The 18,682-nt window shown below is 39.4% G+C and overlaps 1 protein-coding gene across 1 annotated transcript; it reads right to left on the reverse strand.

The window, feature by feature from the left end:
• Positions 1-514: 514 nt before the first annotated feature.
• On the reverse strand, positions 515-15,653 carry EDN3 (endothelin 3). Its single transcript, XM_062009368.1, has 5 exons — positions 15,278-15,653; positions 14,643-14,883; positions 3,698-3,859; positions 3,073-3,177; positions 515-2,289 (listed from the first exon to the last, which is right to left on the reverse strand). Exons 1-4 carry the CDS (start codon positions 15,327-15,329, stop codon positions 3,105-3,107), a joined length of 528 nt encoding a protein of 175 aa, XP_061865352.1. The 5' UTR covers positions 15,330-15,653; the 3' UTR covers positions 515-2,289; positions 3,073-3,104.
• Positions 15,654-18,682: the final 3,029 nt, after the last annotated feature.

Here is an 18,682-nt window from a genome sequence, read left to right on the forward strand (position 1 = left end):
TGTGCTCAATCCCAAAACCAAACTATGTGAAGGTAGAATTGATGTAGAAAAAAACCTTTTTCTACATCAAGTTTTTTTTTTTTTTTTCTTGAGCAAAAAGAACAATAACAACTGCATCCCACTACTCAAGGGCGACATCTGCTTCCCTCATTAAGAAAGAACCCAATTCGATTTTCTGGGTTTTTTTCAGTGAAGATCTGAAATGGAGTGAGGGCATGTGGGACTAGGGAAGGTGTGAATCTTCAAATGCAACGTTTATATTGAATTCACATGGGAGAAGACAGTAGAAATCTAAACATAGACTAAGCAGTTCAACTAAAACTTGAATTGCTCAGTTGAGGAGGCACTGAGAGGTATTTGCAATTCCAAGAAAGAAGTAAAAATGACTGAAGCTGAAATCAATGAACATTGTTCACAAAAAGAACTCACAGTCCAAATGACCATTACCTCCTCGTTTGTCTCAGGATATGAGTTAGGCCACATGAGGGTTACATTATAGCAAAGGGACATAAAATTGTATTGTACTTTTAATGCATAATTATTATCAATTAACTTTAATTACATTTTCATACTCTGTTCTCAAACTGTTAGGAGAACTATCAATCTCTGGAAGAACGCAAGCTTTTGTATGACGTGGACATAAGCATTCAAGGGGAAAAACATTCCAGTTGGTAGTTTTAAATGAACATTAAGCATTCTTCATAATAGACCTTGATTACTTTTTAAAAACCCCAAAACTATACAGTGTCTTTTAAAAATTATGGGAAAATAGTATTTGAATTCTTTTATACAATAAATAATCTATTTTCTGTAAACGTACAAAATCATTTGTACAGCAAGTAAGAAACTGATACAAATGCAGTAAGTGAAAGATATATTGAATTTTATAACTATAATAATTTATTTATGAAATATATCCACATATATATAAAATATATATATATACTTCAGCAAAGACCTCCCTTTCTTGTTTCCAGCAAAGTCTACTACCACCATTTTAAGACTATATGACCATCTTTACTGTTAGTTTCATTTTTCTTTTGGTCTCTGTCTTTCTTCTGATAAAATATAATTTAATGTCATTGGGTTATAGTTTAACCTATATGCTGTGCAGAAAGTTTGCACGAAGGTCAGTCAAACCAAAAAAAACCATCTATAATGTCACAAGTAAGGGATTTCTTCTCTTTCTTTTTAAATAACATAGAACAGGATTTGTGAAGATTACTTTTTTTCCAAGCTGGCTCTTGCATCGTATCAAAAAAAAGTCCATAACCTCTGAAGAAATAATTTATATTAAAAAATATCCAGGTGTGGATATAATCCTTATTGCCAAGTTTCCGAGTTACTCTATGATGATGTTTCAATGAAGAGATAAAAATGTGATTTATAGTACTAGCAAAAATGAGTGTATGTACTGTGGATGATAATGTGTGCAGGGACTTAGAATAGCAAAGTGTCTAGTACAGGACGTTACTCTGATTGTATGAAGTTTCATCTGCAATTCCACAGTCCCACCCTTTCATCTTTAGGAAATACTTTGGGATGATTAATGGGAGTTCTGCTCATCAGCTACAGTGCATCTTTAAATAATCACTGTAAATGTTTCAAATGGAACTTTGAAGTGCAGGAATAATTTGTGCCTAAATTAGGTAATCTATTGAATACTCGGTGTATACTCTTAAGTTGCTATAGTTTATAATAATATTTGTATTAGCCATTCATATTTATTCTGCGTAGATACTGTCATTTAACATCTGCCATGAAGTTACAATATGATGATTCAGGCTTGCATACATTAACAAGAGAAATATTTTGCATCTGTTTATTCTTAATGAGAAGTCATGTATAGGTAACCTCTCTCTAACTCATTACCTTCTCCAATTACAGTTGCCTGCATGAAGCGGTGGATGGATTCTTCGGACATACAGCAAGCAGTAAGTGGAACAGTATGTTTCTATTGTACTTTTTTCAATCATATAGGAAAACATTTCCTGAAACTCTGCAATGCTGAAGTTTGGATCTGCCTTTGAATTTTTCTTTGATAGTGATACATTCCCTGCCAGGTTACATGATAAAGATTATCCTTTACTGAGACTCTTGCAAGGGGAGCATGGGAGAAAGCTTCTTCATACAGGTTCACATGCCCTCAAAGTGGCATTGGTGAAATGAAGGTGTTGCATACTGCTGAATTCTCCACTGGCATCAGACTGAAGCATCAAGTTTGTCCATTTGAAGGAAGAGTTGTAGTTTAAGTTCTTGCTTCTGAGCTTCAGTAAAGAAACGTTAAAGCTTTAAAACAAAACAAAACAAACTGCTTAATTATTCAGAACTCCCTATTACCTGATAGAACTATGGTTCACCTCCTTGATTATATGTACACAGAGTAAATGCTACCCACTTATCTTACCCACTCTGATCAAATAAATCAGCTTGAAGACCTCTAATCCAATTGTTTCCCTTCATAGCTAAAAAACTGGGGTAACTTTTCTAGTTCTAACAGTTGCCTCATTTTACCCAGAAGTACAAGTATTTGCTTATCTTGACATTATTTTGCATTTCATATGTAGCAAAAGAATGAAGGATAGATTTGAAACTGGCTATTAAGTCACAGTAATCGCTTTCTATCTGACATCTAAAGTGGATTTATTTTTACCTCCAAATATTTTTTCTACAAATCTGTTCTGTTTCCTTATTTTGACAATTTAAGTTCTACTGAAGCACTGCACTGGGACATGTAGTGTTGCAGTGTCAAATGAGCAAAAAGATGATAGACAGGAACAGCTCCTGCCCTTAAAAAAAAAATAAAGGGGGGGAAAGAAAGAAATGGACTGTTGCCAAAGTATGTATTGGCTTACAGCCAAAGAATCCAACTTTTGAAGGAGCTGTATCAGCATGAGGGAGGTTGTAGTAGTTCTATATTTTAAAATACCCCAAACAACTCATAGGCTAAATTCTGCCTTTATTTAGCAAGAAGTGGTAACATTCAGTTGAAAGAATTTAAAGTTCTGCAAACACAAAGAAACTGTATGGAAAACTAATACTTCTTTTCAACATCAAATATCTGTAGCGTACCTGATTCTTCAGAATCCTCTGAACTCTTCGTGCTACTGAACAAAACTGTGTTCCTCTTCCCTGCATTGATCTTTCTCCTCTGTCTTTTTCATGGAGCTGTAATTTCTGGGGAAGAGAGATTTTCTGTTTGTCACTGTGTTCTCATCAATTACCCTTGAATAGCCATTCATAAAATGAAAATGTCATACTCTTCATTAAACTCAATAAAACTTAAAACATTTTATCTAATGTAATATTAAGCAAGCCCCTGCCTGGACAGGAGAACTGCCCTTTCAAAAATAACACTTCATCACATGAAACAGCAAAAAGAAAATGCAAAGCAGTGCTGTACTGGGTCTGGCCTCTCTCCTTCCCCTATTAAACTCTCTTGATTGTGACACATGAGATTTCTTACTCTGGTTCCTCCTATTCACTCCCCCATCCTACTTAAGGGGGAGTGAACAAGCAGCTGTGTGAGTGCTTGACTGCTGGCCAGGGTTAACCCAACACAGCTAGAGATGAGAATTTTATTTAAAATCAATATATTTGCTAATTGGTTTTGTTTGATACATTCACCTTGATTATTTTTTCTCATTAAACAGTCAAATCATGCAGACAGTTTGCAATACTAAGAAAAGATACTCACCTTCTTCTGTCTTGTGTTCTGCAAAACTGCACACACTGTTTGTCCTGAGCATCCAAACAAGAACACCGAAATGAAGACTGGAAAGTACTTTCAATCTGGCCTGTAGACCTTTTGCCTCTAAAGCTGCCTCTATAGTTAGATAGTCCATATGGCACAGTCTTCCTGTTGTGAGAATCAAAAATATTGTCTATTTTAGGAGCCAGTTAATATTTCATACTTTTTCTGTTTTAGAAAACAGATTTCTTGCTGCAAAGCAATGAATAGCAGCACAAAATCCAAACCCTATCCTTATGTAATAACTTCTTCCTATAACACTTAACAACGTCTGCTCAAGCAACTCAGGTTTTCACAAAGTTATAAAGTAGCAGACAATCAGCTTAACTCACCAAATTAATATGAGAAACAGCTAAATAATTTTCCTCATAGATACCTACTGATACTTTTCTAAGAGACATCCTGTTCTGTACTGCAAAACATTGTGAAATAGTAAGAGGCAGTTCTTATTCCCCTACTATATGGCATCCTTTGTTCTTTTTATGTGTTATAATGAGTCTTGTTATCAGAAAAAGACCTGTTTCACCACTGTCTGCTAACAACCCCAAAAAGTGCTGGATAGCTTAGATGAATGTGACAAATTATTCTCCTACAAGTTGTTCAAGAATCTCAGGTGTACATCCCATGGACTTCTAGAGACACAGAGAAGTTCCTGTGTACTTAAGGGATGGGCTGAGCAACCTACAAGTCCACAAACACTAAAAATCTGAAGAGAATCTCATGTTCAAAAGCAAGAAAGAGGAGTGGTGGGAAGAGGAAGTAAAAGTAGATCTAGAAGAGTTACAGAACAAAGCCTGAATAATCAGTTTGGAACCACTGACTTCACGTAGTTGTACTTCTTTCATATGCTTTCATAAAAATATCATTGGGCTATGAATTGGAAAGCTGCAAATATTCCATTTTACCACACTCATGGTGGGCCAAAAGGTTCAGAAACATTATTTTCCTAATCTCTGCAATCATTTTTTTTATGTAAAATCAGTACAGTTGATGCAAATCATTTATTCAAACCTCTGCACTTACAGTACATATGAGCTTTAACAGTGCATCTCGTCTTTCACAGCTGGGACATGAGCACACCTACCATACACAGCTTTATCGTAAAATAACATTGAAAGACAAAATCACAAGCAGTATTTATGTGTGTCACAGACCATGAGATAGTCTTTCTCCAACACATGCTGCTCTATCTCACCTACATGCAGAAACTATTGCCTGTTTTCACTACCTCATTCTATGGCTATGCATAGAAACTGGGAGACAGAATATGCATATTAGTCTTAAAAGACTTTAGGACTTGATTTTGTTCTCCCTTCTCAAACAGTCATTCAAAAAGATTTTGTCTTCAGGATAAGGGGTGAGTCCCATTTTATAGTTGAAAAGTATTAATAATTCTGTACTGCCATATACTTCAGAATAATGAATGCTAAATGACTAATGCAGGTAACTTCTGACAGAATTCATTGCTGTATGGTCATATTTTTTATGTATTCAAGTTTTTATCAATTAATGGCTGGTATTGAGGGGCAGGAAAAGGAGGAAGTTCCTGTAATTTAAAGTATGGTGAACCCTCTATGAAAACTGTCTGGTAAAATTCTGTTATTCCACTTCCAGATTTAGGCTGAAATGAAATGATGAATTCTATTTGGTCTAAGCCAAGTGTGAAACCCCTTTTTCAAAGCAGATATTTTGCCAGGGGATAAGGATTTTTTTTACAGCTTTTGCAGATGTCGTCCCATGTTATGATATAAAATGCTCTAGTATGTTATTATCTAGTATGTTATTAAAGTGATTCCTTGTTAAAAGGTTCACTCTTCCAAAATATGGTATGTTTTTTCTTATTCTAATTCTCTAAATTAGAATCTCTAAAAGACTGAGCTGAGATTTGCCCCATGTCAGAGAGGTTCTACCTGAATAGCCAGAAAGGAAGAAGGACATCTTTGATTCCTTAGTTTCTGCAGGTTGCAACTTAATGGACTAACTAGAATTGTCATCAACTTCAATTTTATCTTAATACATCAGTGTGTGAACTATAGTGACTGAGGAATGGACCCATTATGAGTCTGCTCTTTCCTTAGAGATGGTAAATTCCAGCAAACAGGCAGGGATAGAGAATACAGTATAATTACAATTGGTAAGAACCATGAATCACAGCCCTAAGCAAAGGAGGAGACAGATACTTCAGATATTGCTTCTGAAGCACCTTAAGTTCTATGGAACTTATAATGCATCTAAGTGTATGCTTGGTAGCATGGAAAATGTATTCAAGACCACTTCATTGTCAGCGGTCCCAAAAAACATGCCAATGCAATGACATTTTCAAGTGTAAGAATTTCAACTAGAACGCCCAAACAAAAAATTTTATGTAAGCTAACAGGCAGATTTGCCAATCAGAGATGGAAACATAATCATTCTCCCAGTATGCCTGCTTTTGATTTCTAATCCAAAAATTTAAACCCAAACCAGACAAACTTCAATAGCAACTCAGACTCTTTCCAACAGAATTCAGAAAGAGATAAATAATATAATATGTTTTCTTGCTTGTCAGCTACTCTGATACAACTCATTCATCACACGTTAGCGTGTTATCATTCCAGCAGCTGAAAATGTTAGTATTTCAAGTTAGTTCATGCCTCTTTCTTAGCACTCCAGAAGTGAGAGAAGATGCCAAAGAGATTCAGTTGAACAAGTATCAGAAGCATTTGCCTACCAGCATGCTTAATCTTAGATTGTTACATGTAATTAACAAATGCTGCCTTTTATTATTGGTTTTTTATGGTGCTGCAATGCTCAGGTTCAAAACGAGGTACGCAGAATCACAGTTTCTACATGCTGAATGGCAATAATTGTCAACATGTAATTGTCACCAAGCATGTTACAAGCGATGCATCTGTTTTCTGCAGTCGAAGCTTGCTTACTTCAGTACACACAGGGTATTTTGTGTCTCCACATTGAAGATGAGGAAGAGCTGAATTAGGCTGAGGCAGGTTTGTTGGCTGGCCATCTGCTAGGCTTCTGGGGATTCCAGACCAACCAGTTCCTTCGCACTGTGTTCCTTGTGGTTATGACCAAGTCCCTGCCCAAAGTACGGCCTATGTGTCCTTTATGTGTTTCTTCTCTACAACATGGAGAACAAGCAAATCTATACAATTCCAGATGAGCCCTTCCAAGGTGCTACTTTGAACTGGTAACAGTGTGGCAACATACCAACCTGAGCTTTAGGTGGAAATGACCCTCTTTTGTAGAGCTCAAATTACTGCAGTGAGTGGGTGCACATAAATCAGCATACTCGGTTTTAAAGCACATTCTAACAGGAGTTTGAGTTTAAAGTCAACAGTAACAAGAATAACAGTCTAAGTTTAAAGAAATAGTTTTTTTCTTCAGTATAAACTACTTGTTCTTTAGTCTGTATGAAAAAAAATGCTAATGCAACTCTCCAGTGCCTGGAATTGTCCCATATGATGAAATTATCATTAGTCAGTGCCAAAGATCTGTTATCTGAGGGTAATCCCATGTACAATATAGAGCAGAAGAATGCTAATCAGAGTGTGTTCTTGTCACTTGAAACAGACTTTAGTTCTGCAATGAAAGGAACACACAGAAATCTTTAGGTCAGCCAATGTATCTCCTATAAAAAAGTGTACATCTGCAGATTGGATATTCAGATGCTGAAATATGTATCCAAAAAACACAGTCATAAAAGCTCTCTCCCTACAAGTCAGCTGGCTCCTAAAGCAAGTTTTTGCCATTAAATTAATGCAAATAGTAATTTGTTTGTTGAAAAAGTCAAGAAGTACTGAGTCATAGTTAAACAGCAGTTCTGAATCAGTGATATCAGTGAAAATTTCCCACAGGAAAAAAATGCACATTGAATAACTGCTACCTTCAAGTCTATGGAAAGTATGATTTGCTTAAGTCCTGCTGTCCCTCATTTATCCCATAGTCAACGTCCAGGATTCAGGCAGACAAATCCAATTGTTTTATTTTAATTTTTGTAATGTGTCTGAGTTTCTCATGCTGTGTTACAATTGACCTATAAGAGGCTATTACTTTCTACTTTCCCAGACACTTAAGCACAGTATATACCTCCAGGGCACTTGAGAGTTTCAGCCAAAACAGAGGGATGAGGGGGTTGCAGCAGTCATCTTAGATGCTGTGATTTCAGTATTCAGCAATATATTTTCTGGCACATGTTTGGGGCAGCAAGGCTTCCAACACTCTCCAATGTTTTCAGACAATCTTAAAATGTATGAGATCCCTGTAAGGACCACTGAGAACAAAGAACACAGAAAGGAAGCAAAATTTAACATCCTCCAAGGGAAACAAAATGTCTCCAGAATGAATGATGCTTGGCGGAAATAACAGATATTTCTGTGTACACTTTCAGATAAAGCTACTGCAGTAATATTCTGTAGTTCTGTAGATGAAGAGAGTATTGGCTGCTCTGAAAGTTGGCTCCAACTCCTTCTGTAACAAGCATGTTTTCTTAACAGGATAATTCACAATAGGTGTACCTCATACCAATCCAAAACTGCTCCCAGCTTTGTGGCAAGATATATGACTGTTAGTTTAAATAAATAAATAGAATCCCATCCCATGCAGCATTTTCTGTCTGTGAGGTCCAAACTTCCATTATTCCTTTTTGTTCCTCTTATTATTGGTAAGCAGGCTGGTTCTAATGCAGATACACTGAGGTAAATCTCATTGGAAAATACCTATGAAAGGAACCAAAGTGTCCAACGGTAACTTTTTCAAACTAAAATTCAGGCTCTTTATTGCCAGCTTCTGAAGCCACCATCCCAGCACACACAAAGAACACATACTCTAATGCATGTTTACACCACTCTCCACAGTGTGCATAGTTCAAAATCCACTGCTGGTTTAAAAACAAATAAAACAAAAACCTAGGGAAAAATAAGCACACGGTGTTAAAATTTAAGACTGATGAAAGTGACTGTGGTTTGACAACCCTCAGGGCTGTTTACCCTTAGAATTAGACCAACATAAGCAAGAGTAATTGAAATTTTAAGGCCCTGGCTACTAGCATGTCTCATCCCTGACCCCATCTTCTGCAGGGGCAGCCCCTGCAGTGACATGGGATTTTAGTCAGCAGAGCCAAATGGTTTCCAGTCTTTCTGAGAATCCTGCTGTTAAAACATCAATACTGTGAGTACTGCAAATATGATATATAGAGGATATTAAGAGGATATATCCTACTTTTAGACTGTGGAGGGCATGCAGGCTGTGCACATTTCAGACAGTAAGACACTGAAAGTAAGAAGTCAGTACCTGGTTCTGCAATAGATTCAGCAGATCTATTTTATATACTCCCCATTTTATGTGAAAATTTGTGCAGCTTTTTAACACACATGTTCTCCAATTTTTAGGATTAGAGATAGTTACGATTTCACTTAAATTTTAACAAAAATTTGCAACTAAAAAGAAATAAAGAATAAAGGAATTGATGGAGATGAGGGAAATTATCTGCTTTATACTTGGTATTTTCTCTATAGTGAGCGTAACCATAGATTCCACAGCTTTAGTTATTTCAACTGTTACTAGTTTGTTAAGATTTTTCTTCTTATCCTTCAACATTTAGGCTACATTTGGACATGGTGCACATATAAACACTCTAATCTTGGTAGGATCCACACACGTAAGACAGAGATTTCAGTGAACATGTGGACAGTAACACCTGCAAAATGCAGGGCAAACTTTGTTCAGAAAAATAAAATCAACTCAACTAAAGATTCATCACTTTTGGCACTTGGTTCTCATTGTTAACCATGTGCAGGGTTTAAACAGCTTCTGTATTTGAACTGCCTGACTTGCAGCCACCGTTTCATCACTGTGCCTTTGGCTAGCAGGTATTTTCAGTCTGATCTGTTAAGATATAAGCACATGCTTAATTGTGTGCTGAACAAGAAATCTTTAGCTGCGTACTTTTATTTCCAGTAATAAATGGGACAACATCTACACTTATCTAATGATGAAGATAATTCTCAAGAAATGGGTTAACTGTATAATACCACTTAATATCCAAAAGAATGAAAAGCATTGTAAGTTATGTTATGTGGGCTTCCTTTCAACAAAATTCAATCAATGAGATGCAGGTAACAAAAAGATGTTACGAAGGGTGAGCCAGGAGAGCATACAGTCAGAACAACAGTATCCATGGGTTGTCTTAAGTCTTCTGTTTTGTAACAGCATCCCAAGACATCATTACTCTACGTATGAGCAAAACTATGCATGAAGCGATGATAGGGTACAAATTGTTTCCATTCTAAGTTGACTTTCTGATGGTAACTTAAGCCATCATTAACTGTTAGAGACCTGGGTGTATGTGGAATCAGCTGCTGCTGTCTGTTTCGTCCTGGACCCCTCAAAGAGGCAGTTGTCAGCATTTTAAGACCAAAAAATGAAAGTTTGTGAAAAGCCTTTCTCGCCCCAACAGGTGGTCACATTAGGTCAGGAAACCAGATTTCTAAACAGGAACTATCTGGAGTCATCCTGGTGCTAAATTTTGATGGTCCCTTGGGAATACCTGACTTCTATATGTTACACCAAAAAATGTCAATTAAAGTGACAGAACACCACATCCTTGTGGTGTACTTTCACCATGTAACCACACACTGTGAAACACCATATCCTCTACTAATATATCTCACAGAGCAAAGCAACAGGCTACAAGTCTGCCTGTCTATGTCCTTGTCCTTCCACTGAGGAAATGTCATGTGTCAGTACAGAGGATCAAGGCCACTAACACAAAGATGTTAAATTCTTCCTTTCCTTTGTCCACCCAATTCTACTGATTCAGAAATTCATGTGGTTGGCAGTCAGACTTATCATGTAAGCTGGTCTTTGTAACATAGTCACAAAATATAATCCAGTTATTCTTTTAAGCAAATACTGAAATAAGACATCAGCTAGGAATTAAAGCACTTTTGCTTTGGTTGAGACACTCAAGAAAGTATTATTTTTAGTGCTTAGTTTGAGTGAGGAAATAACTTTACCATTGTGGATCTATGATAATTCTTCCTTGAAAGTGTCTGGATGCTTTGCTATTAATTCTTATTATACTTTTATTTCAGAATTAAAGACAACTTGAATATCAGGTATTGTACCCTCAAGATAGCATCACTTTCTTATAGTCAGCTTGTCATCTTTTACTAATCATTCTGTGCATCTCTAAAGCTTCACACAGCAAGATTAATGTCATTAATTGAACTGCATTTTGCTGCCGGATGCACAAACCCAGTTCATATTGAAATATAGGACCCATTTGAAGTAGTGCAGAGCTACAAGAAGTCCTGCCTATATTTTCTTCTTCAACTTACAGAATTAAGCATCAATTTATGGCTGTACTACATCCATACTGTTTAAAAGACAATTCATTCTTTCTTTAGAATGTCTGTAGCTATAGATGAAGATATGCATAATTCATCACTTGACAAAAAAAAATACATTGCAAATTAATTCCTGAGTAATCAATCTTATCAGGGAGAACAATTTACTAGTGGTTAATTATCTTTATTATGCAACACATAATTGCATTATTCCATTCTGACTTACCTGCCTTTCTTTAGATCATCTTCATTTCCACTTAAGGGTTTCACTGTTCCCAACATAAAAGACTCACTGTCACAATAACATTGGTGTGCTTAGTGGTCTGGACTAACAGCAGTGATTCATGGAGAAGTATAAAGCCATACTCAAACTTGTGTGCAAAGATAATTCATCATTTAATTGGCAATAGCTGCAGAGAGTCAGAGTCTGCATACTTCGCAATTTTGTGCTTTTCTACAGCTGTTACCCTGCTGATCTAAGTGGTTTCCCAGCAAAGACAGGAATAGACCCTGTCTGTATCATCACTCTGCCTCCAACAGTTCCAATAAAAACTTTAATCACTTTTCCAGAAAAAGAGCAGTGGCCATGACCAAGATTTGTTTGGGGAAAAGCAGGGGGATGAAATCAGAGGAGGAAGTAAAGTTTGTCTTTGAAGTGTGGAGGAGAGAGTAACCTGAAAACAGAAAATATTAAGGAATTTGAGATGGGAACAAGAAACGATGAAGTGAAGGACATAAGTCAGGGGAAATGGGGAGGGGGGAGCAATTGTAGTGTGGGATGTAGAAAATAAACCCCAAGAAGATGTGGTAAGTAAATGAGAAAAAAAATCAGAATCAACAGATGTCAGTGAAACTTCCAATCTTTAACACATCCTTCTGGCCTCCCATTGTGTGTACGATCCTTGAAGTTGCATTTGAGCCAGATTTTCAATAAATATAAAAACTTTCAACAACATGCAACATAAAAGTCCCACTTACAAACAGCTAGTCTGTATAGATCCCGTAGTTACTTCCATTTAAAATAATGAGCTATTCCACTGCACAAGCAGGTCCAATTTCTCTCAGTCACATCCAGAAGTAGCTTTTGACTTACTGAGACATTGTTCCAGGTAGGACATCATAATGGAATTAGTGCCTGTTCATTCAGACGTGTAACAAATCTTAATCCTGCTTCTGTTGCTCTGAACATGGTCAAAAATGTCTAGTATCTCCAAAGATACTTACTTCAGTGACTGCCTCTGCCCTCATACATGGAAACATTCCTAGGAAGCAAGTTCCAACACCTGGCTCAGCCAGCTGAAGTGCACCACTCTCCAGACCCTGCAGCCAGAAAACTTGGAGAGGACCTTTCTCCACTTCTAACAAGCACTTACAGATTCAAAAAAACTCAGTTCCTACTGGACTAACTCCTCTCCACCATTATCCACTTACTATTTATCCACCCCAGGGAGCACCCAGCATCCTGATTCACTTTGTTCCCACAGTGTTACGAGGTTCATTACAGGTTCACGTCTTGGCTTGTATAGAAACATCCAGTCACATGGCATAAAGACTGTGGTAAGAATGAGAATTTCCTAGACCTCACACTGCGTCATTATAGCCTTACCTGGGCACTGGTCAGTGGAGGTAAACTTTACATAGCTGAGAGATTTGCTGTTACTTTATGGACAACTGACTTCATTTTAAAAACCAGAGACTGTTTAATATTTGGATTATTAGATGTACTTCACTGCTAATGATGTAAGTATCATGCAATAGTTACATATATATTCTCTATTTTTTGTTATTTCTTTGGTGATGTTTGCACAAAACTTTTAGGTAGGAAAAAATTCTCCACATCACTAAATAGATGCATACTATTAATGCACACTAAATACTTGTCCCACTGGAATGAAAACTGTAATTCCTGTAGACTTCAAATGGGATATCCTAAAAAAAAAAGGGGGGAGTGAGTGTGTGTGTTTAAAATGAGCCGAATTCTATTTGTTCAGTGTGTAGGTGAAAAGGAATGTCGTTCCCCCATTTTCACTGGAAAACTCTGACTTAAATATACTGAGTCATAAATATTTGGCTAAAATAACTCTAAGTAATCCTGGGGTGGATTAGTGCAGGTATGGAACTCAGAGAATTTAATGACTTGTGTGAATATGTGATACTTAAAGGCTGGTAGAAGTTCAAAACACTTGTCATCAGACATGGCCTCTAGCCAGGACACACGCGTGAATTTACAAATTAAGTGCCCTAAACTCCACTTGACTTAAACCTATTTTAATGCTACTTTCTATTCCTTTTGTTATTTTAATCTGATTAAAAGCTTTGCACTTGACTCAAAGGCAGATCCACCTTCACAGAGCTGTTCCCAGACTGTAGTCAGTAGTGTTATGATGGTGTGTGCAGGAGTTGTGTGTCATACACTCAGAAAATCTTTAATTCTCAAAGTTCATCAAGAGAAATCTGGTTTTGGATTCTTCTGATCTCCTCATTATTTTTTAATGAACTCGTTGTCATGGTTGCTACAGGACTGCAACCTCTTAGCCTAGGAAAATCTTTGTAAATCCTCAAGACTGTTTTATTTACTTAGAGAGACAAGATACATAACAATGGTGTAGGAAAAGGTGGCCTCTAACCTGTAGGCTATGGGCAAAGTGTCACCCTGGATGATTTCTTTCATTGAGTACTGTTAGTACCAGACTGCTTTCTGTGCACGTGCTCCACCCCCACTGACTTGTGTGAAACTTAATTTCCAATTCATGGCAAGGGTTCTGTTTTTAAAAGTTGTTTTTATTAAGAGTTGAAACACAAGCTTCAGTTTGCCATTCTCATAAAACATAACTGTAAAAGCTGTTCTTTTGTAACATCTTAGTTCTGCTGTATTGTGGGTTTTAAAAATTAATTTAATAAAGTATTTTTCCACATTAATTTTTATCAAAACCAGTACAGTTGCACACACACACAATTCTTCCTTTCCCAATGGGTGGTTTATTAGAAACAGATTTCCCCTGCAAAATAATCACTTTCTCCCCGTGATCAGTTTCACTCGTGCTACACACAGCACAGCACGCCCATGCCGCCTTCGGCTGGCACACGGTGCAGCCGTGCCCCTCCGGCACGGGCAACTTAACTAAGGCGACTGGCGCTGATGGCATTGCCCGGGGCTCTCAGCAGCCCCCGGCACCACCGTCCTGGCGCCCGGCGAGGCCCGGCAGGTGTCGGGGAGGCGAGGGGGCGGCCGAGCCCGCTGGGCTCGCTCCGCTCCCCGGGAGTCGGGAGGCCCACCGGCGGTACCCGGTCTACCGCGGGAGCAAGACAGCCTCCCCCCGTCCCGCCTTGACCCTGGCGGGGGGCGGCTCCGCCTTCAGCGGGGCCCGCGACCACCCGCCCAGGCTGTCCCCCAGGGGGCGGGCAGGGAGTCCTCGCCCGTTACCGCCCCGCTCCAGGGGACGGGCCGCCCCGCAGCCCTCTCTGCTGCCGGCGACCCGCGCCGGGCGGCCCCTCGCCCTCCCCCGGCCCCACCATTTCGCGCCCCCCCGCCCGCCTGCACTCACTCGGGGGTGTTGATCCAGATGATGTCGAGGTGGCAGTAGTAGACGCACTCCTTGTCCTTGTAGGTGTAGCAAGTGCAGCGCCGGGCTCGGCGCCGGAGCGCCCCGCCGTCCACCTTGGCCCTGCTGCCGGCCGGTACCGCCGCCGCTTCGCTCTCCTCCCGCTCCTTCTGCCCCAGTGCCGCCGAGCGCGGCTCGCCGCCGGCCGGCAGCGGCAGGGAGCGGGGCCGGGGCAGCGCGGACCCTGCACCGCGGGAAAGCAACAACAGTGCTCATCTTTCCAGGCAACAACGCAGCGCCCCGGCCCCCGCGCACCCCCCGCCCCGTGTGCCTTGTAGCCTCTCTGGAACACGACCCGAGCCATCACCAGCCTGAAAAGCTGCAGTATGTCCTGCAGCAGTTGGGGTGCACCCGTGGCCCCCGCAGGCTCGGGGTGCAGCGCTAGCGTTAGGGTTAAACCTACGTACCGCCAAACGATGTCTTTGGCGTGAGGTTATTTTCCAGGCACTGGAGTGGGCCATGGCTTACAGCCGCTCGGAAGATGAGGAAAAAAAAAAAAAAAAAAACCCAAACAAAACCCAACCCAGCCTTTGTGTGCATGCGTGGAAGTGGCAAAGAAAGAAAGAAATTCACGTTACCTGCAGTCGACGTAATTGTAAGTCCAAAGAGGAACAATAAACCCAGCTCCATTAAACCCAAATTGCACGCTTGTTAAGTGCAGGCAAAGGTGAACTGCAGGGGCGACTGAACCCTTCCAGGAGGAATCACTTGAGATTGGAGGCAGGGAATATCCCGGGGCTGGCGGCCCACGCTGCTCCTCGGTGTTAGTTCCCACACAGAGGTGTGATTAGTGGTTCTCCCTTGCAGTTATTTTCCTTCAGTGCAGAGTTAGTCCTGAAGGGGAGAGTGTTGTCGAAAGAAGGGAATATCCATCGCTTGGCTTTTCCCACACACACCTCCCACCCCACCCCCAAATCTGATCAGAAACCGGAGCTGCTGTTTTCCAGCTGCAGACGCCTCCCACCCGCGGGCAGCTGCGGCCTCCCCAGGGGCGCGGGCCGGGGGCGGGCACGGCCCACGCTCCCCGCCCCCGGCCGCCTTCTGCTTCCCGCCCGGCAGGTAAAAGGCAGGAGCGAGGCAGCACGTCTTCTCTGGGAAGGAGAGACACAGCCCTTTTGTTATTGCTAAGGCTGCTCTTAGTTCACCGCTTTCAAATGATCCTGTTGTATGTGTGTTTCTAAGAGGACAGAGGTTTGCTTGTACGATAACGATGTAAAGTTTAAATTCACATCTGCGCTACTCATCTGGCAATTGTTTGAGGATTCTTTTTTTCCAGGACTCAGACAGTGATTTCCTCTCTGCAATTAAGTCACCAGTTTATTAACACTTTCTTTTTTTTTTTCCCCAGTTAATTATGAACACCTTTTTGTGGACAAGCCTACCTAGAATGCAAAATTTAAGGTAAAAAGTATAGTGTCAAATACCTGACACCTGTGCTTAGGAAAACTCTCCTACATGTGGCCCTATGTGATACCATAATATCAGTGGTTACAGGTAAGGGGTTAAGGGAATTGGCTATATATTTTCTTACAGTAGCATGTGTAATATATCTTGTTACAGGAAACATATGTTGTGGATAGCACATGGAGAGAGGTTAGCAAATTCAATTGTGGATATTTTAAGTTAAAACACAATATTTAATAAGGTTGCAGTACTAATAGAACTGCAGCCAAAATTGCTTTTATGTTCAATGACAATTTGACATATTCACTAAAATCTGTTTTATGAGCGGAAAACTAGTTGCAGGCTCACTTGGGTTACATTATCTGAAAGAGGAACAATGTTCTCTACCACATCACATTCTTCTCCAGCCCTGCCCCCCATTCCAGCTTCTGGTATGGACTGTTCAGTAGGAACGCTTACAAAAAACACTCATTAAGATGTCATGTTCTGTCAGTTTGTCAAACCTTGCCTGTTGTCAGTTTCTAAAGGTTAAGAATGCTGTGGAAGAACTTTAGTTGACCATATTCCCATAACCTAATAACAAAGGTACAATGATCATTAAACAAAGGGTAATAGCTAGAAAGTTCCTTTCTCTCCAGTTTTGCTGAGACTCCAGCTCTCTGTAGAAAATTTAATTGCTTTTGTTTTGCACAGTTTGTGCAAATGACAAGACTTCACAATATACATTTGAAATATCAGAGCACTAATCATTCCCCATCTCCAAAACCCAGTTAGAAAGGATGTCAGTAATTTCCCAAGGTTTGTACCCCCAGCAGTGAGTCCAGTTCATGAGGACATAGCTGCAAGTAATTTGCTTCGGTATTGTCAACATCCGAGTGCTGAAACAGAACAGTGAAGGCACCTTATTGACTTTAGTTGTGCTCGCTTTAAGTAATTTCATTGCAGTCAGTAATGTTCTTATAACTAACACAGCAGGGGAGAGATAGATCTCCTGTGAAATACTGAACTTAGTGTGTAGCTCATGCTTGATCTGGGCAAGTAACCTTTCAGGATGAGTAACGGCAGGGACCTGACTGTTTATGTAGTTTGCTTTGCTGGATTGCAGGTTTGTATGTAGTAAAGTCACGCTCTCCAAGCATCAGCAGAGTTACAGTTAGGCTTCCCAGTTGTAGAGCTGCTGCTGTTTTGAAAAACAAGTGACAAAAGAATGTTTAAGTTATTTTCGTACCTTATATAAGTAGAAAAAATAATTGCTTCAAATCAGGAAGTTCTAGATGCTGTACTGTAATACTGTTGGATACAGGATTGATTTTGACAAATGCTTATGATTTAATTTTAACTTATCTGAGAAAGGAAAAAAAATAGAGATTTATTGTGCAGTCACTGTTTCACAGAACTCTTCACTGCAGTAACAAGAGTGCTGGTTATATTGCTGGCCTGATAAATAACAATGACATCAGTACAAATTCTGATTTATTAATTTCATTATCTTCATTGCAACATAGTTTTTTTGTTGATGTAAAAGTATCATAGCAACAAAAAAATTGAAATTATGTAACTGTACCATATGTATAGGTTTGTTGTGGTGAAAAAAGGTCATGTGTTGTGAATTGATTTCACCACATTTTCCTAAAAAATATTTTTCTACTTTTTTTCAGTGATATTTTTAAGACGCCTTCTGCATTGCCCTAGTTTTTTTTTCAGCATGCAGTGTAATCTCTGAAAAGCCAGAAGTAGCCATATCAGCACTGATACTGAGGCCTGTGTAAACAAAAGAGGTAATAAAATATATTCTGAAATTAGCTATCAGGGTTTAGAAATGAAGAAGGGCAAGGTTTTGGTCAAATGCCCTCATGTAAGCTTTAAGAGAACTTAGACTACAGGAAGAAAGAAACTCTTACCAAAGGAATTAATAGTTCAGGCCAATGTGGGCCTGATTCTCATTTACATTGATTATCAAGTTATTTGTGTCACATATTACATAGTGACTTGAGACTTTACTAATTGTAGCAGACACAAAACAAAAATGCTCATTAAGGGAACAGCAACAAATAATTCTTTTAATCCAGGGTCTTGTTAGATTTGCAGTAGTAATAAATGATATCTGGATATCAGTGTCTGTGATATTCAAGTGTGACGCAAAATGGATTTGTAAATGTATTTAAGGATTAAAAACCCCCTTGGTTAAAAACCAAGAAGAGTAGCAGCTACTGAGGGAGCTGGCACAGATTGGAAGCCAGGAGGTCCAATTCATATTACTTCACAGTTTTCCTTTAAAATTCTTTCAGCTTTCTAGATTCCTTTTTCAATTTCAAGATCTTTAGGGTGGATCAAATGGTACTTTGTAAAAATTTTGAGAGCCCTGGACAAAATGTGTGGAGTTGATCCTTCCCTTTACGCCTTCTAATCTTCCCATTTCCACCCTACTCCTTGCCCTCGTGCAGACAGCACAGCAGTGCTCTACTCTCTACACACAATGGGAATTCCCCTGTGCTAGGACACTTCCTCATTTGTAGGGCCACCCAAGCAGTTTGAGGAGGACAATCAGCAGATCTACCCTGTTGCTGGGTATAAATATT

The sequence above is a fragment of the Colius striatus genome, chromosome 16 (assembly GCF_028858725.1).
Source record: "Colius striatus isolate bColStr4 chromosome 16, bColStr4.1.hap1, whole genome shotgun sequence".
In the NCBI taxonomy this organism is placed as follows: domain Eukaryota; kingdom Metazoa; phylum Chordata; class Aves; order Coliiformes; family Coliidae; genus Colius; species Colius striatus.

What these genes read in the sequence shown, in the direction of transcription:
- EDN3 (XM_062009368.1), bottom strand. Translation starts at nt 15,329, where the DNA reads ATGGAGCTGGGTTTATTGTTCCTCTTTGGACTTACAATTACGTCGACT. An exon ending in TACAATTACGTCGACTGCAG is followed by an intron (nt 14,884 to 15,277) that starts GTAACGTGAATT and finishes CCCGCGGTGCAG; the next exon opens with GGTCCGCGCTGCCCCGGCCC. An exon ending in AGAACACAAGACAGAAGAAG is followed by an intron (nt 3,178 to 3,697) that starts GTGAGTATCTTT and finishes TCTCTTCCCCAG; the next exon opens with AAATTACAGCTCCATGAAAA.